General features: G+C 41.1%; 1 protein-coding gene across 8 annotated transcripts in view; it reads left to right on the forward strand.

Annotated features, from left to right (window-relative positions):
* Window positions 1-21,090, forward strand: part of TRERF1 (transcriptional regulating factor 1) — a 99,935-nt gene extending 78,845 nt beyond the window's left edge. For 5 of the 8 annotated variants that reach the window (XM_051783113.1, XM_051783112.1, XM_051783110.1 and 2 more), the window contains 14 exons: window positions 818-2,460; window positions 3,061-3,110; window positions 3,855-4,005; window positions 4,924-5,172; window positions 8,543-8,912; window positions 9,480-9,540; window positions 10,306-10,445; window positions 11,153-11,256; window positions 12,450-12,525; window positions 17,330-17,418; window positions 18,248-18,361; window positions 19,030-19,218; window positions 19,696-19,904; window positions 20,557-21,090. In XM_051783113.1, coding sequence (XP_051639073.1) covers window positions 1,084-2,460; window positions 3,061-3,110; window positions 3,855-4,005; window positions 4,924-5,172; window positions 8,543-8,912; window positions 9,480-9,540; window positions 10,306-10,445; window positions 11,153-11,256; window positions 12,450-12,525; window positions 17,330-17,418; window positions 18,248-18,361; window positions 19,030-19,218; window positions 19,696-19,904; window positions 20,557-20,878 — 3,501 coding nt within the window. In that variant the 5' untranslated portion in view covers window positions 818-1,083 and the 3' untranslated portion in view covers window positions 20,879-21,090. The remainder of the gene's footprint in view (window positions 1-817; window positions 2,461-3,060; window positions 3,111-3,854; window positions 4,006-4,923; window positions 5,173-8,542; window positions 8,913-9,479; window positions 9,541-10,305; window positions 10,446-11,152; window positions 11,257-12,449; window positions 12,526-17,329; window positions 17,419-18,247; window positions 18,362-19,029; window positions 19,219-19,695; window positions 19,905-20,556) is intronic. The other 3 variants (XM_051783115.1, XM_051783117.1, XM_051783116.1) reach the window with 3 other exon arrangements.
* Window positions 21,091-23,772: the final 2,682 nt, after the last annotated feature.

Genomic DNA, 23,772 nt, shown 5'->3' on the forward strand with positions numbered 1-23,772 from the left:
CCCCTCTTCTCAGCCCTAGTGAGGTCTCAAATGAAGTGCTGTGTGCAGATCTGGGTTCTTCAGTTCAAAAACGATGACCACTGGAGAGGGTTCAGCAGAGGGCTATGAAGATGATTAGGGGATTGGAGCATCTCTTATGAGAAGAGGCTGCTTAGCTCCAGTCTGTTTAGCCTGGAGAAAACAGAGAGGGGATCTTATCAATGCATACAAATTTCTTAAGGGCCGGTGTCAAGAGAATGGAACCAGACTCTTTTCAGTGGTGGCCAGCGACAAGGGACAGCGGGCACAAACGGAAACACGGGAAATTCCATCTTAGTTATAATACGTCCATCTTTACTTGGAGGGTGTCAGAGCACTGTAAAAGGTTGTGGAGTCTCCTCCTCTGGAGATACGCACAGGTGAACCTGCTTTAGCAGGGCATTGAACCGGTGATCTACAGAGGTCCCTTCCAATCCCAACCATTCTGTGAGTCTGTGACTTGGCTTGATAGTCAACTGTCTGACTAAAATTAGTCATGAGGGTGCAGGATGTAGCAAGCTTACAATGCTTGAATGTTCATATAATTTAGGGGAAAAGACAGTTTTGAAGAATAAGCTTTTATTGGTTTGGCAGAATGATTTTATTGGAGCACTAGAGAAGAGGCCGGATAACGGGATGAGATGAAGTAGTCTAACTGCTCTGAAATAGCCCAGCTGTTACAATTTTGCATCTGATTATGGATTTCAAATTAGAAGATTTTAGAGTTTCCTCTGAGGCAATAATAATAACAGTTTATGCACAGAGTCAGCATTTACCTTGTCTTTCACTTACTCCACAGGTGCTTGGCACACTGAACTTACTGATCTGTGTAGGATTTGTGCTGTGGTCCACTTATTGAAGATGTGAAGCAACGTCGAGTCTGAGGTTGGAATTACTGACAGACTGGAGGAGATTTTAGTCCTTGTGATGCACATGGACATGCTGAATTATAAGTAATTCTAGCTTCTTCTCCCCTCCCTCCCTTCCCCTCACTCAGCTATCTCAGGGTTCATAGAGATTTCCATGGTTTGCGTGCCTGTAAGTTTGGAACAGAAGTGACCAAAAATGGGGGACCAGCAATTGTATAAAACTAACCATACTGCCAACAACAATGAGAACTTGTACTACGAACAACACCAAATGAACTCCCTTCCATCTCTAAATCATAGCTATGGGACGTCTGTTATGGATGCTCCCCAGGCATCCCCCCTCTCCCCTCAGTTTCCCCAAGATTCACGGGACAGTATAGCTTTGCCTGTAGGTTCAAAAAGCCTTGGTTCAATGCATACATCTAGACAAACCAGCTGGACACATTCTGGCTCAGGAAACCATGTCCCAGCAAGGAACAATTTGAATAATCAAAGCGCAGTCTGGAGCCCCCTCGGGCAGGGGGACTCCCATGATGGATACCAATATTCTTACTCTCAACCCAGTGAAAATCGATCGCAAAAAATTACCAGTGGGGTCCTGCATAAATTGGACTCCTTTACGCAAGTATTTGCTAACCAAAATCTTAGAATTCAAGTCAACAACATGGCTCAGGTTTTGCACACCGAGTCTTCGATGGTGGATAATTCTGGTGACAGTGCACTCAGGCAGCTGCTGTCCCAGAAGCCAGCGGTTGAGCAGCAGCCTGTAACTTCCACTGTACAAAGATATCAACCAGTGCCACAGCAAACGCAACAGAATTTTGCAAGCACACAGCAAAAGCAACAAATGCAAGTCATGCAGCACCAACAGTTGTACTACGACTACCAGCAGCACCTATCACAAATGCAGATGCATTCTGCATTTCAGCAGGGACAGACGCACGTTCCACAAATGCAGTCCCAGCAGCTCTTACCACAGCAGATGCAGCACTTGCAGCAGCCTCAGTACTACGCTCAGCCACAGCAGGGACACCAGCGGCTCTCGATCCAGGAGATCCAGCAGCAGCAGCCAGCTCGGCAGCAGCGGCAGTGTCCAGTGCAAATCGCTCAGTATTACCAAACACAGCCTGTCATGCAGCAGTTACAGCAACAGCAGCAGCAGATGCAATTGCCACTTCCTCCATATCACAGAGAACCTGATCCAAAGACTATGCATGAACCACACCAGTACTCTCAGGATCCTAGTCATCCTGTGCAGCTTATCCAGTTGGGAGCAGTGCCTCAGTATTGCTTCCAAGATCCCCATGAACAGTACAGGCACTTGTACCCACAGAGTTTACTGCAGCAGCAGCAGCAGCAAGATCAGCAGAAGCAATACCAGAGCAAGAGCAGAGTGCCACCTCTGAACTCCCACGTTGGCCTCACTCCACCAGAGACCACGGAGGATCCTGCACGGCAGGAGGTAAATTCTGTAGGTAATGCCATCCCTCATCGAACACTTTTGCCACCCTTGGGAGTTCATCTGAACAACAAAAGCTCTCAGCAAGACTCTCCCAGCACCACATGGCCTCAGGTAAGTAGTATTTCAGATGCATGCTCAGCCAAACTTGTTTGCAGAAGAGTAGCAAGGTGTGGAAACCATATGGCCTGAGGAGAGTTAGAAGGTTAGGATGTGAGTGGTGGGCATCTCTGGGATGTTTTGGGAAATTGCATTAACAGGCTTCTGTCTGCCTCTCTGGGCTGGCTCTGGGCCAGGCTGGCAGCAGCACAGAACTACTGCTGTGGCACTGCTGCTTTCCCTCTGAGAGGCTTTGGGAAGGTCTGCCTCGGTTTCTGGGGAGGAGGGACCCAGTGACAACAAAGCGTTCTTGCTGATTTTTTCAACACCTGCAGGCTCAGTTGTTCAGGAGCAGTTAGTAAACTCCCTGTTTCCAAAAGTAGTGCTTCTGGGTCAGAACAAAGGCTTCAACAATAGGTGAATGGAAGAAAACTTACACTAGCTATGCTGACAGGGGCACTGATTTGATGTCAGGCTCTCAGAGGCTTTTAATATCGGTAAAATCATACACAAAATGCAAACTTAGTGCTGTAAGGATCTTCATTTATGCATTAATATTTCCTGAAAAATTATTTTCTCCTTTTTCCCTTATTTTTCTTTCTCCTCCTTTGATAGCAGGTGCAACTGTCAGAAGGCAGACTGCAGCAGCTATCCCCAGAACAAAGGTATTTTTAAAATTTTTTTTTGGTCTTTTTAATTTAAATATGAGAAATGCAAAGTTCTGCAGTTTAGAGGGAAAAGAATGCAGTCTGGGTAGGTAATAATTGTTGCTCTCCTAGAAACATCCTTAGTTTTGTGTTTTGTGATTTTAAGTTTGTGTGATTTCCAGCATCCCCCTTCCACAATAAAATCAAATAAATAAAAAAAAAAGGGGGTATGGGAAGGAAACTAAAAAAACCCCGAAAGCAGGGGAGCAGTTTGCTCTCTGTTGCATTTATAAGTGAAGGAATGGTGTGTGGTTTGGATTTGTAACTTTGGCAGCAGAGATCTTCTATTTTTTCTTAAGGTCTCACCTCTGAAGGTTGAGGTTGACAACGAACATGGTTGTCTACCATAAGTTAGAGGCATTGTGTCCAAGTACTTGTTAATTGGTGTCATGAGGGGGGAAAATGTAGGCCTGTCATGATAGATCTCATGGGTTCTCAGACTTTTCTATATTGAGACCCACATTTTGATGAGCACATCCTACTCAAAACTTCCCTTCTCCCCATCTTGGGAACAGCTCATCTAGGTTATTGGCCATGTATTCCATAGCAGTCACCACATGCTTAACTATGACTTCATAACCATCTAGCTGTAAAATTTCATTTAGTTCCTTGACTAAAAAAGCTTCCTCTGCAACAAAGGAAACATACCAAATTAATGTTTTTTCTTCTGCTCCATGCTTAAAAAAATGAAAACAAATATAGTGGCCAGAACAGAGAAACACTTCCTGAGAGAGCTGATGCGAAGAACAAGCTAATGTGTTCAATATGCTTGAAGGAGTTTAAGAGTTTGCCTGCTCTAAATGGTCACATGAGGTCCCATGGAGGAGTAAGAGCATCTCCCAGCTTCAAACAGGTATCGGTCCATTTTACTTCAGTATTTGGCACTCTCCTTTTGTGTTTGCTTGCTTTGCCATGCTTTGCTTTACTGTCAAAACTTGTTCTTCTCAGCGCTGTTTTGTTATGTCATACCCTGTGTAAGTAGAAATGCACATAATTTTGTTAGGTTATAGGCCAGAAGTCTTGTTTTAAAGTCAGAGGCAGTGGGGGAGGATAAATCAGTGTTTGTCCTTCTCTTTTTTCTGCACATTACAGAAACACCCTACAAAGTCATGTCAGGAGTGTCTAATTTTTTTCCCCTGCATGTTTGTTTATTATATTAGACATACCAGGAGCATCAAGTCTTCCTTATTTTTATTTGAACTACTTGGATGACTAAGGGATATTTATTGGAAGCCTTCCCAGGCTTTAACTGAAGGAGCAGAATTTTTGAATCTTTGACAGCTTTTTTCCGAAGTGTTTTAGTTCTATAGGTATCAAAAAATGCCAAACCAAAAACGTGTTTGAGTTGTTCTGCATAACAGTCAGTTGGTCGTTCTCTATCCCGATATTTTAGAAATTCTGTCCTAAAAAGGAACACCATAGGAAGGTAAAAAGCTACCAAAGTTACAGTTTGTGTCTTTGTTTTTAGGTGAGTAGTGGAGAATTCTCTGTTTGTAGTGATATAAAGAGATGTGTTTATCTGCCCTCCTGCAAGTTATCTTGTAAGGGTGTTTCAGGTGATTATTTGTCACCAAGGCTGAATCCTATGCAGGAATCATAAGTAATCCGCCAACATCATTGAAGGCAAATAAAGAGTCCCAGGAAGGAATGCTGGTGTGTGTTTTGTAACCCTGGCCACTTCTTTCCAGCCACGGTGCATACATTGTGTAGTGTATCGATCCAGAAGCAGCGCTCCCTCACTCGGGCTGAAAGCCTTTAATTGTCTGTACAGGATGAAGGAGAGAAACCACCACAGCAGCCGCTGCCTAAAGAGGTGGATAGCCTCGCGCCCATCGTCATGCCAGTGTCTGTCCCTGTAAAGCTTCTGTCACCTGAGCCCAGCACGCAGCCCTCTGCCAGCGCTGCCACAGTCACAGACAAGCCTGCCAACTCTGTGTCAGATGACGAGATGCCCGTTCTCGTGAAGATGACTTACTCTCCACCATGCAGTCCAAAAGTGGCCAACCCCTGCTCATCCTCTGTGAGTGCTGTGTTTCTTGCCACTAACTGTCCTGTGCTTGTTAAATCCCTTTGCTTATAGTGCCGCTATTTTCTAAAACATCTGTGTTTTAAAATATTTTCTGGACTCTTTATGATTCCTAATAAACAAAAAAAAGTCTTGTAACATCACGGCATGTCTTCCTCCATGATTTGGAAATACTTATTTTCCCTTTGCTGAGGAATCAAGATCTCAGTTGAAAATAAGTAATTTGAAATCAGAATGTAATATTATTTTATCCCACTAGAACAAAGGGATTTACTATCTTTTTACTGGTTTTGTTTTTTTCCTTTTCAGGCTGCTTCACTGTTATGTTATTGCTTAAATTCGGCAGTTTTATTTCTTCCTGTTCTTTAAAGTCAGATATATGTGCTGCTCATTTCAGCTGAAGATAGTGCAGTGCTTAGAATGGGTGCTCCAAGCCAGTATGAAGCTTGTCGACTTGGAGTTTTGCAGTGAAGTAATTTTTCCCTTTCCCTCTGCATGCATCAGCTTGAAGGGTTAATCACTGAGAGTTCTGATACAGAAAAAATAGCTATGCTTAGTGCTTTCATTTCGCTCGTAAAACTGAAATTGTCAGGCAGCACAAGGAATTGATGAGTACTTGAATGAGATGTGAAAATGCTCTTTATTGTTTTCCTGAAAGAGTCCTGGAGCAAGCAGTATTTATTTCATATTCCAGTGTAGGAACAGATTCTGCTTGTTCCTTCAAATCCATGTTGGCAGACATGATAAGGGATTACTGGGGAGTATAAGCACTGTATGGTATTATCTGTACAATGCAGAGAAATACTCTTGTGATTTTTTTTCTTTTCCTGCTCCATGAGAGGCTGATGGCCAAACAAGGGGACAGCATATACCATCATAGGGGACTCCTTAAAATATTCCATGTATTTATCACCCCCCCAACCCTTCACTCAGACATTCACACTAATTTTAAATGTATATGAAATCTTTTCTCTCGTCCTTTCAAGCAGAGGTTTTACACACAAACTTCCACTTTACTGGGAAAGCCAACATTTCACAATACTTAGTAACTCAGCAGTACAATTTTTCATTTCTATTTCTAGTTCCTCTAAAGAATAGGGACAGTCTTTTCTGAATCCTTGAGCTCTGAGTGGGAGATCTTCTCTAGAGACATCAGAGTAGGTGGCTTGGGCTTGTGTATTTCTGCAGTGTATGTAAAGTGACTGATTAAATCTGCCAGTGTTTGGCTAAATGCACATTCGTTCCCTCAAAATGATGCTTGTGGTCTTTGTTATTGCCCAAGCAAACGAAATGCATGCAGTTTCTTCTCTGGACCCTATCTTTTATATAAGCAGTAGCATTGGAAACATTGAATGATCAAAAGATCTACAGTTTCCCTCTTCTTCTTTAAAAAGACTTTGTGCCATTGGAGAGGGTTTTTTTCCTAATACCAAAGAACTGAAGCTGTGTTGCATTTATTTATACCGTGCTTTGAGCTGTCCAGAAAAGCTCCCACAAAGCTGATGGAATCAAACAGCAGAAAGTAACTAAACATTCAGCAAGGCAATAGGATGATGAGCTGAAGCCAGCGGTTAAAGGAGGTCCATCAGGGGTCTGCCCAGAGTGGATCTGTCAGGATGCGGCAGCAGGGCCCACAAGGATGCATTCTGTCTTGGATAATAGGAGTCAGTTCCTCAAGCTTCAGAAAAGTATCAGGGTGATTCTTAATCAAGAGCCCATGGACACCACTATCTCCTTTCCTATTCAGTGTGATCTTTTTTGAAAGCAGTAGTTGGCATAGCCCCACTGCAGTTAAGGTATACTGTAGGTGAAGCTATGGAGGTGGTGGAGGTATTTAGGACTTCTCAGATGTTGTCTTGGGTGGCTGGTTTGCTTTACACTAGTGAAAAAGGAGTACCAAATGAGCCCTTAATCAAAGACTTAGATCTGGCCCTCTGGGTATTTTTATTAGGTTTTGGGTTGTTTGGATTTTTTCTCCTTTCTCCTTTTTGAACACTAAATGTTCACCATCCTGATGGACTGTATCTATCCTTTCAGGTAATTTTCACTGTCCATTATCAAAAAAATCCTCTGTAAGGCTGCATTTTCTTCCATGCAAAAGCAAAACTCTTCCAAAAGTTAATTTTTTTTCACAGAGAAAAAATGTTAACAGCTGTTGGAGAGGATACAGCCATGATCTAACAGAGAGGACAGGACCTCTGTAATCAAAAACATTTCCTCAAGCTGGAACTTATTAAATTAGGGATAAAGGGTGACAGTGCTAATGCTTGTTTAACATGATTTTTATTGGGTGAATGTGATTCACAAGAACCACCCATGGTGTAAAGATGTATGTTGTTTAAACATACACTGCAGTAATTTGCTTCATGTAGTAGTAGAATTTACCAGATGATGCAGACATTATGGAGTAACCCCATCAGTCAAAAATTTTATTCTACTTCCCAGATTTATCCTAAAGATGACTTACAATCTGAACACCTAAAAGCAGTACATTTAATTCTGTGTTCATATACCATGTTCTTAAAGCACAAATTGAGAACCTCTTTCTTCCCACCTCATCCCCACCCCACAGAAATCCAGATTCCAGGTTCGCACAGATTCTGTGCCTTCTGCTTCTGTGTACTCTAAATGTTATTAAATGATTTTTAACATTCAAATTCTAGAAGTCCGCACATGTTACAGTGTGTGAATTTCCCAAATGGTCAGCTACTACCCTTTTTTTCTCCAAGGAAAAAGGAGAGAGTTAAGTTCAAGATTTGTTGCAGCTGGACTGTAATCAAGCCGATGGGAATGTAGTGATAAGAGGCAAAGAATTTGAATTTATTACATTTTTCTTCCTTTTCTGCTGCTGAGTACTGCAGTAATTTCACTGAGCTCATGTGTCCTTCCTGGTCAAACTAAATGCATGCATTGATAAAGCTCTCATATAAAGTTTCTAATAAACAGTGACTCACATGAAGTATCTCCCAACAGCCTGTGTGTGTGCTCAGTGCAAATAGAAGTGCCCAGGGTGCCTGGGTAGAATTGAAGAAGGGCGGGGGTGACTCGTGGTCTGGGAGAGCCCTTCCCAGCACTTTCAAAAGCTGGCAGCAGCCTTTCTATGTCTGTCCCTGTGGCTCAGCCGTGCCTTGACCCAGAGGGCTGGCTGACAGGGGTGGAGGTTAATTTATCCTGTTTTTTCTCACTCCCCTGAGGTTTCTGTGTAGCACCAGATACTGTATTGGCCAGGGTTATTATGGTGGTACCTGAATAACTGCATGCTGGTTACAGCTTTTCTGTGGCCATTGCCCAAACCTGTAGGAGATTGTGTGCAAACTACGTTTAAGCATGCCTGAATACTAAGGTTTTACATGTTTTCATTTAGGAAACTAACAAAAAGCCTCATCCAAGTGCTGTAAAATTGGAAGAAAACTTCAAACCATTGCAGGATAAGAAGAAGTATCGGCACAGACCGGAACCTCTCTTCATACCTCCTCCTTCTTTCAACCTCAGCATGTCCCACTCCGGTGCCACTCTGTACCAGAGTCAGCTTCGCTCTCCCCGTGTTCTGGGAGATCATCTGCTAGACCGGACACATGAGCTCCCCCCCTACACTCCGCCACCGATGCTTAGTCCGGTTCGGCAAGGGTCTGGTCTCTTCAGCAGTGTTATCACTTCATCTCATAGCACCTCACATACTCAGCTGCCACTTACTCCCCTGACACCTACTCCACGGGTGCTCCTGTGTCGGTCTAGTAAGTATTACTTTTACAGAGCAGCAGTACAAAGGAAATGCCACTGTCCTGTCTTCCTGTGTTATCACATCGATGATTTTTATGTGTGCTCACATGCATGGCCACTTCTGCTAAGTCACAGGAAAAGTCCAGTTTTGCCTTGGATTTTGCAGAGGCAGTGTTGAGGCATAAAATGAATAGAGGAGCCTAATCAGCGAGTAAGGCTATGATCTTTCCATGTGGTCTGCCTCGAGAAAGGACCACCATGCCTCTCATTGCATCTGGGCATTCTGAAGTGGAGGAAAAAGATTTGGTTTGAGATAGGGGGTTCACTTTAAGTATTTATTCAGTGCTTCACAAGAAAAGGTGTCTAATCACCCATGATCAGAGCAGTAGAAACCTCTGCGAGTTTGGACATTTCTGTTACCTGTAACAATTTAGACTGTTTCTGTCTAAATATCAATAAAGGGTCATTTTTGCATCGTAGACTGGAGTAATGTTGATGTTAATAGGGAGGTGTCAGTGCAGCCCTAGAGGTGGTGCACCAACAGCAACACAGCAATACTCAAACTCCAATCTCTGTTTCAGATAGTATTGATGGAAGTGTCATTCCAGTGACGCCTGGGCCTGGAGAACAGACCGTTGAACCGTAAGAAAAACAATTTTTTTTGTCACTGCTTTTATAGACTATCTCCAGCCTAGAGCATGTGGCCTGAAGTGTTTTGAACTGGGCAGGTAGCATTCAACTGCCTGAAATCATGTTGAGCTGGACTCATTGAAGTTCCCTGTGGATGGCGGCTGAGGACGTTTGGAGCAAAGCGACTGTAGGAGATTTAGGTGTCATGGCTCAAAAATGCTAGGAGAGGCTTGGTGGCAGCCACTGAAAGTGAAACAACAGTGATGGCTGGGAAGAGGGCTGTGAGGAAAATGTGCTGATGCAGTACTTTAGGTTTTTAACATATATTTTTATATCTACGGTGGAGCTTTAGGAAGGTGTTACCTGGTAGGTTCCCCAGGCAAATGCAAACAGGATTGTCCCTCAGCAGTAATGGTTCTTTCTGCTCTCTGCTGAAGAGTACCATTCTTTATGGAACAGAAATTTGCTGTTTCTGACATCTAGCCTCTTTGCTAGTCATGCATATAAGATAGCTTGGGTTGTCCCTAAGGTGTGATGTCTCAGTATAGTTTAAATTGCATATTGAAATTTTTGTTTTCCCCCAAGAGATCAGTTCTCTCTAGTATTCAAAATACTTACCCCACTGGGAGTAGAGCATTGCGTAAAGCAATCTGACACAATTTCCTGCCACTTGAGTGCAATAAAAGTTTTGTTGGAAATAAAGTGAACACTAATGTGAATTCTGTTTTTTCTGCACTTTGTGTAGTTGAATACTTACGTATTTATTCATCTTTACAGGCGAATCAATATCGGGTCCAGGTTCCAGGCTGATATTCCTGAGCTGCAGGACAGATTGCTAATGGAGAAAGACGTGCACAAGGCTACTTTGGTTTGGAAACCATGGCCAGAACTGGAGAACAAAGTCTTCCAACAAAGAGGTACGATGATTTGCTGTTTTAGAAGTTCCTATGTCAGCCTGTGCCTGTTGAAGAAATACACATTGATTTCTCATGTGCGTACTGTACAAAACGTTCAGGAGAATATTAATTGCTGAGAATGCAGAGGAAGACCAGAACTACATGTTACAGATTCAGAGTAATAGCATTATATAATGGCATTTAAAGTGAAGTCTGAATGAACTGCTTTTTGGCAGCCAAGGGGGAAGGATTGTTCTGGGAAGTTGGGTACTGAACTGTCTTGTAAGGGCAGAGGTCACAGATCAGAGGCAGCTGATGGCCCCTGGGCCTGTCTTGTGACCATAGCTGAGAGGAAATGTGACAGGGTTGGTGGATTCTACCTGTCCTGAACAGAGTTCTTTCCTGCTTCCAGCACGGTTCATTTCTGTTTCTCTACCCTGGCTGGGCCTTCTTGGCACAACAACATCACTGGCATGTGCAAGTCACTGCCTCACAGGTAGATCTCTGGCTCTGTAGTAGCTTGTCCTGTCCCAAGGATGCGCTCTGCACATCCTCTCCTCAGTGAGTTATCCTAAAAAAAGGAGATGAGATGCTCAGGAGAGAGAGTATGGAAGAAGCTGCTGCCCTGAACTATGTGGTCTTTGAGTAGCATTACAGAATCTTTGGCTCTGGATGTTTGACTGACAGGCTACTGTATCAGCAGTAAAATGTTGACTTATTTCTGACAGTGGAAGACCTTTTAAATATGAGCTGTTCCAGTGTGTTACCTGGTGGAGGAACTAACTCAGAATACGCTTTGCACTCTCTCTTTGAAGCGAAAGGAGATATTATGGTAAGATAAGAAGCTGAAAGGGGAGATATGATCCTCTTCTGCAGATAAATTAGCATGCTTTATTAAATGGATTTAGATATGGTTGTATAAAAAAGATTTCTGATTGATTTGCAGTGATGCTTTAAACATCCTGTAACATTTTTGGGGAATGACTTTTCACTTTATTCTCTAATAAATTTAAATTTCAAAGCAGTGCCTCTCTGAAGGTTTACTGTATATTTCATATAGATAAGATTACTTAGTTTATAGCCTTGGAGCTTTGAATGTCTCCCAGTGCTTGCTCCAGCCCTGATATTTCACAGGCTTTATACTTGGTTACAGAGAGCTTAGTCCTCCTCTAGCCCTTAAAAAAACCTTTTTTTGTAGCAGCAGTCACATCTACTTATTTGTTCAGAACTGTGAGGTAATTGCACACAGTTCTTATATAAATAATGCATTTCAAATATTTGCATTAGTTTAGTGATGGGAATGTTATTAACTAGGGCAAAACATCCATTTTCCCCAACGTTGAGAAAGACAAGGCCCTTGCACCAGTTCCTGGAAAACCAATTTAAAACAAAATGCAACAGAACACAGGGCTGGAATGATCTCACAGTATTGTCCAATACAGTGGGTTTTTGCTTGTGTCCCAATTTCCTTAGGCTCTGTTAGCTGTATCTGAGCGGTCTGAGTCAGGTGACTGAACTTACTGTCAGGATGTGGAATTTGCTTTACAGGGAGTCTGAATTGTCAGGGGAAAAATTTTAGGGATCCACAAATCATCTATTTCTCTGCTCTGAAGGAGGATTAGCTATACTTGCTGTCATTCCCGACAGATGTTGACCTAAACAGGTATTCTAAAAGACTTCATGCTATATTAATGCTGTCAAACCAACCATTAAATATTAGTGTCAATTAACACTATCAAGTCAAACACAATGAACTGTTTGTATGTGGCAAGCAGAAGGCAGGGAAGAGCTGGAAGTTGCTAAGTAATAGCCAGTTTTCTGCTAATTAAGGCAAGGCAGGTGCACATTAGGTGCTCTTTTGTGAGGTACAGTGTTAATGGGCTGTGAGTAATTTGATGTGATTTTGTATGACAGAAAAGAGAGAAAATTAATTCGTATCCTTGTACGAAATAGTCTTCTAAATGCAGTTTTATGCAGCAGCCGATTGCATTTGCTAATTCTGTTTTTCCCTGCTTTTTCATTTAGGTTGCTCTTGAAAAGCTGCTGTTGCGAAAGCCAGTGAGATTGAAGTGTCATCCTTTGGCAAATTACCACTACGCCGGTAGGTTTCCTTGTGATCTCTCTGTCTGCTGGTATACAGAGTCCAAGCCTGGCATGCCAGGCTGGAGCATGGGATCACACTGCACTCTCTGCTGTCTGCTGCAGGGATGGCAGCATCTAATGGAGAGGTGATGTGGACAGTGTCGAGGGGTATTTCCAGAGCCTTTTGTCACAAGTTTAGCAGTTTTTTACGTGACTGAAAATATACGGAAAATTTGCATCCATGTTGCTGTGTAAAGTTTTATGGATTTAAAACTGCCTCAAGTGATTCTTTTTCTCTTAAACTGAAATGTGATCTCCTTTTAAAACTACTGCTATTTGTAATTTATAATTTACTATCAGTAAGGTCTTAATTGTCTGGTATATAAACATCTTCCATCATCTGCCTGCCTTCTCTGAGGTGATGGTGCACTATCAAAGAATACGATGATCATGAGCATCCTTCTGAAGAGGCAGTGGTGTAACTCCTACTACTAAGTGCTGCTTACAGAGCCTCTCTTTGTGTGGGTCTAATCAAAATAAGCCTGGGTTGGTGACTTCTTTCACAGATGTAGCAAGAAGTATATTGGGATGATGAAGCAGAAGTGCCCTCCGTGAAATACACGACGTGATGTTAAGCCATGGGGCTTAAGTCATGTCACCTGAACACAGATGGCAAATGTCTCTCCTCTGTAGCCCTCTCTTTTAGTCCTTAATGCTTTGTAGTGGCTAACAACTGCTTAGACACAGAATAGGGTTTTACGTAAGACAGTTAAGACTTCATCTCCAGTTTAGGCTCAATGGGAAACAAACCTTCTGGTTTGTCTTCTGGTGGTCAGTCAATCACAGTGTCCAAGGCTCATGTAGTGATTTCCATTTACAGTCATCGTGCGACATAATCATAGAAGCAAGCTACTTCCTGGCTGTAGCAGCCCACTGGAAAGGCTCACAAGTAACAGGAGATCTTTTGTAAATCAAATCCTTAACCCCTTGGCCTGAGAACAAGAACAAAAACACATTTGATGGCAGCTCATAATGATAACGAATAAATGCAAACTTCAGGTTTAGAGTTTTGTCTGAGGGAGATGCCCAGTGCCTTTGATAACAACTCTGTTGCAGTCAAAAGGGTGGGCATGTGGGTGGATGGAGGAGAACATCAGCCAGGAACTTTGACCAGGGTCTCTTGTCTGAAGAGATGATGCTAAATCATTCGTGTGAGACAGTTCAAGGCATGAGAGCAGGAAGATGAGGAAATATCCCAGCAACCTCCTCCTCAGTGAACAATCTAATTAGCAAAGCAGATAAGAAATTTCTGCCTGTGTGGCAGAGGACCAACAGTCTTTACTGAAACAACTTCACAGTAGTTTCAGAAAGTGTTTCACTGGGATTCAGGGAGGAGCTAGGAGAGACTGTTTTTTTAATCTTTAACATAAGATGACGCTAATGCTTGTTAACTAGCACTGAGACCTGTGGATACCAGCATATCACCATTTCTTAAGCAGGAAAGAAAGTTTGATTGTACTTATCACAGCATGAAACAAAATATCACCAATCTGGATTTAAGAACCATAAAATAACAAGTCAAAGCATTATTTTCTAATGCTCTTGCGTGTGATTGCAACTTATATTATATGACAGCATCACTCAAGCACCATGCAGCAGCTCTTGAATAACAGTTTATTTGGGGTTTGTAATCAGCCACTCGAGGCATTTGGGAATTTCTGACAATCTAGTGCATGAATAGCTTTAATATAACTTCAAGTGGTATTTGTTTGGGTTGACTTGTGGAAATCACAGCTCTTGGGCCTCCCACATTTAAAGTTGGAATATACTGAGACAGAGCATGGCACTAACTCATGAGAATTACTGATACCACAAACAATAAATATCCGAACTCATCCTTAGCATTGCCCTCAAATGAGGGTACAAACAAATAGCTCACCTTGGAAACCTGTTGGCTTGTGAGGGAAGCAAGCTGTAAAACTTGAGGATTTTCTGTTGTGTGCCTAGAGAGCTGGTTATGCTGACCCAGGGCTGCTTGGACGAACACCCTAATCTCTCTGTCCTAACACTTGGCCATCTGTCAGGATGGTGTTTTAGGGAAGACAGGGAACGTGTATCTAATCACTGCTGCAAACACTTGCATTGTTCTCATCTGAGCAGTGGAATTTCTCAGGTCTGAAGTTCTGCAGTGAGAACTGCAGGAGAGATGGTCTCTGAAATAAGCTACTTCAAGCAGTCTGAAAGCTTTTTGTAGGTACTGCAGTAGGGTGTGGATCAGACCCAGTGTATGCTGGATGTAGTGGATTTGACCCCACTGTCAGTGGGCTAGGTGTATGTGTATGTGTAGCCCCCTTGAAACCCACAAGTTGGGTCCAAAGTGCACAGATTAGTAGAAGATATTTATTACCGATTAATCAGTGCAGAAACAATATGGCAGGTAAAAGAAAATACAGAATAAATGTCTAAACATAAAGATCAGCTTTAAAATTTTATCTGTATTCCGAAGCCCAAAATTCTTTTTTGCTGCATTGCAGATCTCTCTCTATGCATGTTCTCTATATCTCCCTCAAGCTAACAAGAGCAAAAGTGGTTTCCCAGCAACCAGAGTTAAAAACAGCTTTTCTTCTGTTTCTTTTCCTACACAGGATTTATTCTATTAATTAGGTTACTTCCAATTAACCCGCATAATCTTATAAGGGTCTCTGCTAATACCACAGCTATTGGGGAAAGTCTGTAAGGCCCAAATCCTCCATAGGTGTCCAATAAAATTAGTTCATGGAAATGATTCTGTGTTATTATTTTTATTGTGTTGTTTTTTTAGGAGGGTGGGGTAGAGACAGGAGAGCAGCATGACTAGAAAAAAATCCTCCTTTGGTGTTGTTATCCTTTTTAAAATTATGTTTTGGCATAATAGAGTAGCCCCCTGGACTTAATCAGTGCATTTACCCCTGTCCAAAGTGAGGGTAAATGCAAACGACTGACAAGTTGCGTAAGAAGGGAATGACACTGGTTCGGGGTGGGAAAGATGGAAAGGCAGTGTGTCAGCAGAAAGATCTTTGGATGATAATAGAATAAGTTAAACTTGTGGCTTGAAGCCAGTGCCTTTCTCTGATGCTTAAGAGAGCTTTAAGTGTAAATCTCTGTGGAAATAACTAATGCATGCTTATATCCATTGCTGGAAAAGCCTACATAAAACAGGCTGCAGAAAAGTTAATTTTGTAGTTTTCAGCATATAAAGGAGCAGTGAGATACCTGCTCTGAACTTGTAAGCTTGAGAGCTGATGCTGAAAAGCAAAACATTTGTAGTTAATAAAATCTATATATTTTTTATAGGCATAAGTAACGTGTAGAGTTCAATACCATGTGTGGTGTCAAGTCCAAGTTAATGGAAATCAGTGCAGAGGCAAGCATTTCTATGGAGAATGGTAACGTTGACAGAAATATTAGGGATTTCTTGTCATAAAAGTTATAGATGTTTCAGAAACTCTCACACTAAAGTAGAATCTTCTCATAGTGTAAGTCATTTCAGAGGCGTCCACATTATGGCTTCTTGCATATCCTTCCTTTAATATATGTAATGCTGCCCACTCTTAACAAACAGAACACTGCTTTGATGCAGCAGAGCAATCCTGTGTTCCTTCTGTTTAATACTGAGGAAGCATAAATTCATTTCAATTTAAATGTTGATTTCACATTTTCATGGGCAGTTAGGCTGGTGGAGCAAACGCAGAATAACAACATTTAGAAATTTTATATACAGCTTCCATTAAATGATCAGAAAATACTTTTTGCATATTGCACATTGCTACAGTCTCTACATACTTGTGACCCCTGTCACAGAGGTTTTAAGTGTCTTACCTCAAACCATGCAAGTGAAGAGCTGCAAAAGGATCTTGTAAGAGTTGTCTGGAGAACAAAATGATAGATGAACTTCTGTGTAGTCAAATGTAAAGTGGCATATATGGGAATAAACAATACAAGCTTTACACAGGAAATTATGAGTTCTGTGGTGATACTTCTCAAGTTAGAACGACAGTTTGGGATTATAATGCTAGTTCTAAGAAAGCATCAGCTCTGTATTTTACAAAAGCTAAGGTCAAACATTAAGAGAATAGAGAACATGGTGCCACTGTGAAAGTCGGAAGGTTGCTCATATATAGACTTTTGTGTGCCTTTCTGGTACTGTCATCTCTATAAGGAATGTTTTAGTACTGGAAAGGTTCAAAGAGGGACACCAGTAATGATCAAAGGTTTGGGAGTGACAGAAAGGACATGGAATCTTGAATAGCATGGAGATGATGGTCGAGTTTGGGTTCATTTTATCCTCCTGCTGAAGAACAAAGGGTCATCCAGTGAAGCTACTGGGAGCCAAGAAACAAAGAAAAAGGAGATGGGTCTTCATGCAGATGGTGTACATGTTTGTGAAACTCTTCAGCAAAGGATGTTTTGAGTGCAAGAATTTTAATCAGTTGAAAGGAAGAGTGGCTCAGCACTTACAAGGGTAGTTACTAAATAAGCACATTGCACCAGACTCAGGAAATCCCCTGCACCAAAAGTGGTCAGAGGTTAAGAAAAATTAGGGAGAGGCATTGTGTTTGCTTGCCCTGATCTTACTGTTTCCTAGGCAACCATCTGTGATTACTGCTGGAGACCGAATACTGGTTAGATGGGCTGGAGGTCTGAGTCAGTACACCCATACTTGTATTTGGGTAGCAGCTATCAGTAGCATGTGCTTGAGGCTTCCCAGTTTTTGTTTCAAATGCTACATCAACATAAAGGTGGTGAGTTTTTATCATTTATAATGAATTAACTTTTTTTTTAAGGTTCTGACAAATGGACGCATCAAGAAAGGCGGCTGTTCAAAGAGGCATTGTCCACCTACAGCAAAGATTTCATATATGTACAGAAAATGGTAAGGTTATTTCTGTTCTGTCAGTTGTTGGGTTTTTTTTTTCCTTTTGCTGTGTTCTGTTCCTCTTTGTTTTCCCTCCAGTGTCAGACCAGCTTATTGCAGGCGTAGAGCCAGCAGTGGTTACAAGAGTGGTTTATTCACTGGACGTACCTACGCAATAAGTACCAGTAAAAAACAGTTACAAATAAATAAAAACTGTTCCTTTTTTTTATTACATGTAAAAGTTTCCACACTTGAAGTCCAAATCATGGCATACTACGTGTGGGATAATTATGGTTCTCCATTATCATCTTGGTGTTCTCTGGCAGTTTGTTACAAGGTACCCGAGTCCCTGGCATGGAGCCTGGTGCCAGAAAGGGTTGAAACCTGTTAATAAAGAGAGAACATGTTTGGGCTTAATTTTCATGTTCTGCCACAAAGCAGAAAAGGCAAGGTGTATACATCTCAGGGCACAATACCCTACTTCTTAGCTCCGATGTTGAAAAACATGTGGGTTTATGCAAATCAAATCTTAATTCCTAGATTTCTCAGTTGTATTGTACACTTGAGCTACAAAAGTATATTCTGAGTCATTTTCTGGCTGGAGTCTAGAGAATCCCAGAGAAATCTGCTGAAGCTGAAAAAGTCAACACAAATTTGACTGAAAAAAACTCTGAAAAAAACCTATTCTACAAGAGCATTCCTGTTGTAGTCAAACTGCCTTTTTTTTTTTTTTTTGCTCCATTTGAATGTTTGCGTAATAAAGCCAGCCTCTTGGAATATATTCAAACAGTGTTAAATGAAAGGAAAAAAATTGAGATTGGACTATTTCTGTATTACTCAACTACAGGTTAAGTCTAAGACAGTTGCACAATGTGTGGAATACTACTATACCTGGAAGAAAATCTTGCGTTTGGGAAGGAAACACAGAACACGTTTAGAGAAAAAAAGAGATGAATGCCTGGTAAGTCTAAAAGAATATGAGAAACTTTAACACTTGATAATTTTTGTTTGTACTGTGTTGAGGAGGAGGTTGAAGTAGGTGACATAGGTATCTTCCAAGCAAAATTTTTCCATAATGCTAAATTACATTCTGTATAAACATTTTGTGACCTCAGCTGCACCAAGATCTGTGTTCCTGCACTGTAACAAGATAAAAGTCCATTATCTAACTGTAGTCCAGCAGGTAAACCTCTTTAAATTATGCCTGTGCCCATGTCTGCTCCTAAAAGCTGCTCTAACATTCTAGTACAAATACCACTTGAGATGTGTTGGTTTGTGAGTTAGATTTTTTTGTTTGTTTGTTTATTAAGTAACTTGGCTACAATTGCAGTGTACATTGCCTTTCTAATGGCAGGAGAGTATTGCATCTGTAGATCTTTGGAGCTACAGCTCCATAATTCAGATGGAGGGTGTTTTGAGCACTGCAGATAAGCTTCATGTGCTATAGCTTATCCGTTAAGTGGTGGTAGTGCCAGCAAGACCAGAAGTTCATTCAGGATGGGAGGAAATACTGAAACTGGGAAGCAGACTTGATTAAAAAGCCTGATGTTCAGAACTGTGTATGTTCTACTATCCAGTGCTGTCTTTGACCCTATTTCTAGTATTTGTTAAGTGCACTGTCTTTTTCAGACAAGTGGAGAAGAGGAAGTGTTAGAGGAAGATGAGGAGATTGAAGAAGACAGAAAGGAAGAAAGGGAAATGCAAAAGACTCCTGACCCACCCGCTATCCCTCTTGTTGGACCCATAGATCTGCCTGCTCTTCAGGGTCTTCCACTTTCTTCGTCCTCCTTCATCTGTAAAATGCCAAACTGTGGCGCTGTGAGTCTGTTTGGTATATTTAAGGAGGGGGGAGGGGTGGTGCGTGTGAACTAGTGAATTGTGATTTTTGAGATCGTGGATTTAGACTACTCCTGGGCAGTGATATCTCCTGAATTTCTCTGTATTACAAAGATATTACAAATATTTTGACTGCTTTTAATTCTTGACCTCACCAAATATAAACAGTTGGATCTGTACAGAAAATTGAATCCCGAGATGATGCATCAGTTGGAATTACTATACGGTAACAGCTCCAATTACGTTACACAACTGAAATAATAGGATAGCTCACTGCTTTGTTTTATTATGGCTACGTTTCTTTAGTGGGATCATACATATTAGATGTGTACAGTTGTTGTGATATGCATTCAGCATCCTACTTTCTGCAGTTTCTGTTCCATTGTTGTCTTGTGATTCTTGGGGTTTATTTTTTGTTGGTTTTTCTTTTCTTCCCTCCACCCAACAACCCCCCATCAGGTGTTCAGTTCCCGACAAGCCCTAAATGGCCATGCTCGCATTCATGGAGGTACGAATCAGGTGACGAAAACACAATGCACCATTCCAGGCACTAAGCAGAAATCTGGTACGCAGAGCGGATACTGCTCCATCAAGAGTTCACCTGCCCACAGCACAACGAGCGGTGAGACCGACCCAACAACAATTTTTCCTTGCAAGGAGTGTGGCAAGTAAGTGTATATGAGTGTCTGCAGTATTGCATCACATTTGCCTGTTTAGATTCCAGATCAATAGTGCTGTGAACAAACCCTTTCTTTCACTCTGATGGTCTCAAAAGAAGTTCTCCCCCTAGATGATAAAGTCCTCTTACCAAAACTGTCAGAGATGGGTTTGCATGACATTTTCGATGTGATACCCCTGCAGTATTTCCTCCTATTTTCCTGAATCCATTTATCTGCTAGAATTTGTATATCTGACAGTCCAGCTTTCTGCTTCATCACAGGCTTGGATGTGACAGTGCGCAGCTTTCTCTGTGGTGCTGTGCATTGTCCATCCTCATGGGATATTCCTTCACTTTTTCCATCCTGTGCAGGATTGTTGTAAAACCAATACAGGGAGGATTAGGCTGTGCATGGATACTGAAGTAAGTGTGGGAGTTACAAACTACCTCTGGCAGAGTCAGAGCAGGCCATTTTGATACCATCAGGATGTATAAATCTGGTAGTCTGTCCCTGAAATTCGCACCATGGCATTGCAGGCTTCACTGACTTCTATTTCAGGACAAGGAAGCAAATGTACTGATAGGTTGTTGAGTCTTTTTTGGCTCACTTCATCAAAAGCAATGCGTTTTTATCTGATTTCTTTTTTTCTTTTAAAATTTAGGGTATTTTTCAAAATCAAAAGCCGCAATGCTCATATGAAGACTCACAGACAACAAGAAGAACAGCAAAGGCAGAAGGCTCAGAAAGCTGCTGTGGCAGCAGAAATGGCAGCCACTATTGCAAGAACTACTGGGCCAGCTGGGCATAGTTTGATCCCCCTGGATCACATGGGTTTGGTTAAACATGTTGAAAATGTTGGTGACATTGATGACGATGTTGTTCCGGATCTGGGTGATGTCATGGAAGAGAACGAAGTCATGGATGCTGACCTTTTATTGGATGATGAAGATCCAGATCTACTGCAGGATGATGCTGAGTTGTAAATAAAGTTGTTTGATAGACAGCTACTGAGCACACCCTGAATGGATCAATCAGGAAACCTGGACTGCTTGTTTATTCCCCACTGATTGTAAACTACCTGTTGAAAATGATAATTCTTTTATCCAGGTCTCGAAAAAAAAAAAATCTGCTTTTTTCCCTTTTTTTTTATTAAATTGTGTTTTGGGGGAAGAAATAAATAATTGGTACAAATATTCTTATAAGGTGTTTTTATCTGAGCTCTTCTTGCTGATAACTTCCAAGGCCACTAATTACAGAAGTTTGTGGTTCTGCTGTCAGTTCCCTCCAGATGGTCCCAGTAGAATCTTTAAGTCTTTAACTCTTCCAAGTTTCATTTTACCCCAATTGCAAGAATAAACTTCACACACTTCTGATGAAACATTTTTTTTTGCCTATATTGGATCATTTCCAGCATCTTCTAGAGACTAAATGTCATCTCTCTTAAAGATATGATTACATTCTTTGTGCTGTCATTTTAAGGGAGATGGAGGGGGAAAAAATCTGATTTAACTGTGAAATAGTTACAGGAGTGACTGCATCATCTGTAATTGCAGTACATTTTCAGTTCTGTCTTGTTTACAGAGGACATTTTAGACCTTCCATTTTAGCAAGGTTTTGATCTTCTGATTTTAAAATGACCTAATTCAAGGACTGAAGAAAGAAAATGATTGTACTGTGGTTCACATCATCTGATGGGAACACTGAATCAGGAACTGCCTTGGTAATCAGATTGCACTGAAAATACTGTGCTGTGACAATAAATCACACTGTGGAATAGCCATCTCAGTGGTTTTAGAGGAGTCTGTGCTTGAGCAGTGCAGGATTCTTGCCCATGGAATAGAGACTGATGGAGTATATGCCTTCAGCACGTATTTAGTTATTAATTCCAGGTATAACATGTTAATCTTGTGCCATTTTCAGTCCTCATTACAACAAATTCAAATATTGTTTATTCAGTAAAACATACTGCAAAGGTGAGTTGATGTTGCTGTTTAATTACCATTTCTCCTCCCTTAGGTTCAGATCTACCTGGTGGATGCCTGACAGCGTTTATATAAATTTAGATTTGGTTCTCTGAGTAAATAGGATATCAAAAGAATCGTACCTTGGAGAATAAAAGAATTGAGGAAGAATCAGAGTTAGGTTGAGTGGATCTTTAATTCCAGGGTATGAATGCTGATTGTAGAGCTTTCACAGGTAGCAGCACTGATTTTCTTGTGAATTTTGCACAGTAGAGGAGTATTGCTAACTTTATAAAATATTTTATAAGACTGATTTCAGATCTTCCAGGTTTTAGCATTGTTTGGGGTTTTTTTATGGGTTGGGTTTTGTTTTATTGGGGTTTTTTTGCCACATTCCTAATACCTTTAGCAGAATCTGAGAGATGGTAGGTTTTATTTTCTACTGTCTTTCTTCCTTGTTTAACTATGCAAAATGAGAGCAAATTATGGACTTTTATAGGAGTACTGGACCACACAAGTTCAAGAACAGTGGGACCCACTGACAGAGAGAGGTACCTTCTCTGTCAGAGCCAAATATGTGAAGCCAAACGACCTCAAGTTTCTACTTAAGGTCAAATGCTCTGATGCTGAAGAACAATTCTTTAGGAGAATGAGAATAACTTCTCAGTTTCTCGTTAATGAAGTTCCTATGTAAATGGGTTTTTTAGTGTTTTGGGGGTTGTTCCAGAGGTTCTTTGAGTTGGTTTTGACCAGTGGGTGAAATTTCATTCCCTCTACCACATAAGGGATGACATTCTCAGTTAGTGTACCCTTGAGTTTCAGGAAATCAGGCAGCTTTTCTTTCTTCCTTGAACTGTCAGTCAGACACTCCCCAGCAGTTCTGTGCTGTGACGTGTTACTTTTACAGGGACCATGTGCAACCCAGGCTCAGTGCACTGGGTGCTCAGCTGTGTGCCACCAGCTAGATCCACTGACAAGAAGTCTCATAGGTTGTAAAGTCTTCATGGTTTGCAAAGTGGAGGGGTTTGTGAGCAGTAATGTGTTGGCTCTTAGGAGCCTGTGTTAGAAACAGCCCAGCAGAATCTCCTCTCCCTCTCCCAAACTTGTATCATTTTGAACTTCTAAGGATCTTTCTGAGAAAGGCTGCTACACTGGAAAATGGATGTGTTTTCAGATTCTCTTGTTAATGGTGGGGAAAAAAGTGTGTGTTTAAGCAAAATTATATTTGAAGTCAGAATTCTGATTGAAGAACAGCGTGAAATACAGTAGAAACTTATGGGCTTGATTCTGAAGAACAGCTTATTAAAGTATCTACAGTGGAACAGTTGGACAGGATCTGTGCTAAACTTATCTATAAATATATATATACACACACACATATATATGCCTGGTTCTGTAACATTAATCAGATGCTGTACAGCCAAAAAGATAGCAGAACAATGATAACCAAAGAAGTTATTCATTAAGGAAAAAAAAAAAGAAATGTACATTTCCTAAGCAGTACCTGGTTTAGGCCTCAAACACTGACTTATCATTATTAAGTGTTGCATTGGCTGTTGTTAAACAGATGCTGTTCTGCCTATTTGTACGAGTTGGACATAGTTTTATTTCAGAAAACTTGTTTTCTTGCTGATGGTTGATGATGGAAGACTGTTCAATATTGGACTTAGTCCTCTTTGATAAAACCTGTACATACAGAAAGCATATTTTATGAGAAAAATCTTATTTTCAATATTTAACTGTTATTTTATTAGAAGATGGTTGTGTAAATATTTTAGGTGCTTTAGTGTAAAAAGCCAACTGTAATTTTAGGTGGCAGAGGAAGTAACAAAATAAAAAAAATATACATTTGATATAACTTGTGATCTATGCTGGTTTCAGGTTCCCGCTCCTGGCATTTGACTTGCACAAAGCTA

Source organism: Manacus candei, unplaced genomic scaffold, assembly GCF_025592945.1.
Source record: "Manacus candei isolate 608988 ecotype Guabito, Panama unplaced genomic scaffold, ASM2559294v1 h1tg000017l, whole genome shotgun sequence".
NCBI classification, from domain to species: Eukaryota; Metazoa; Chordata; class Aves; order Passeriformes; family Pipridae; genus Manacus; species Manacus candei.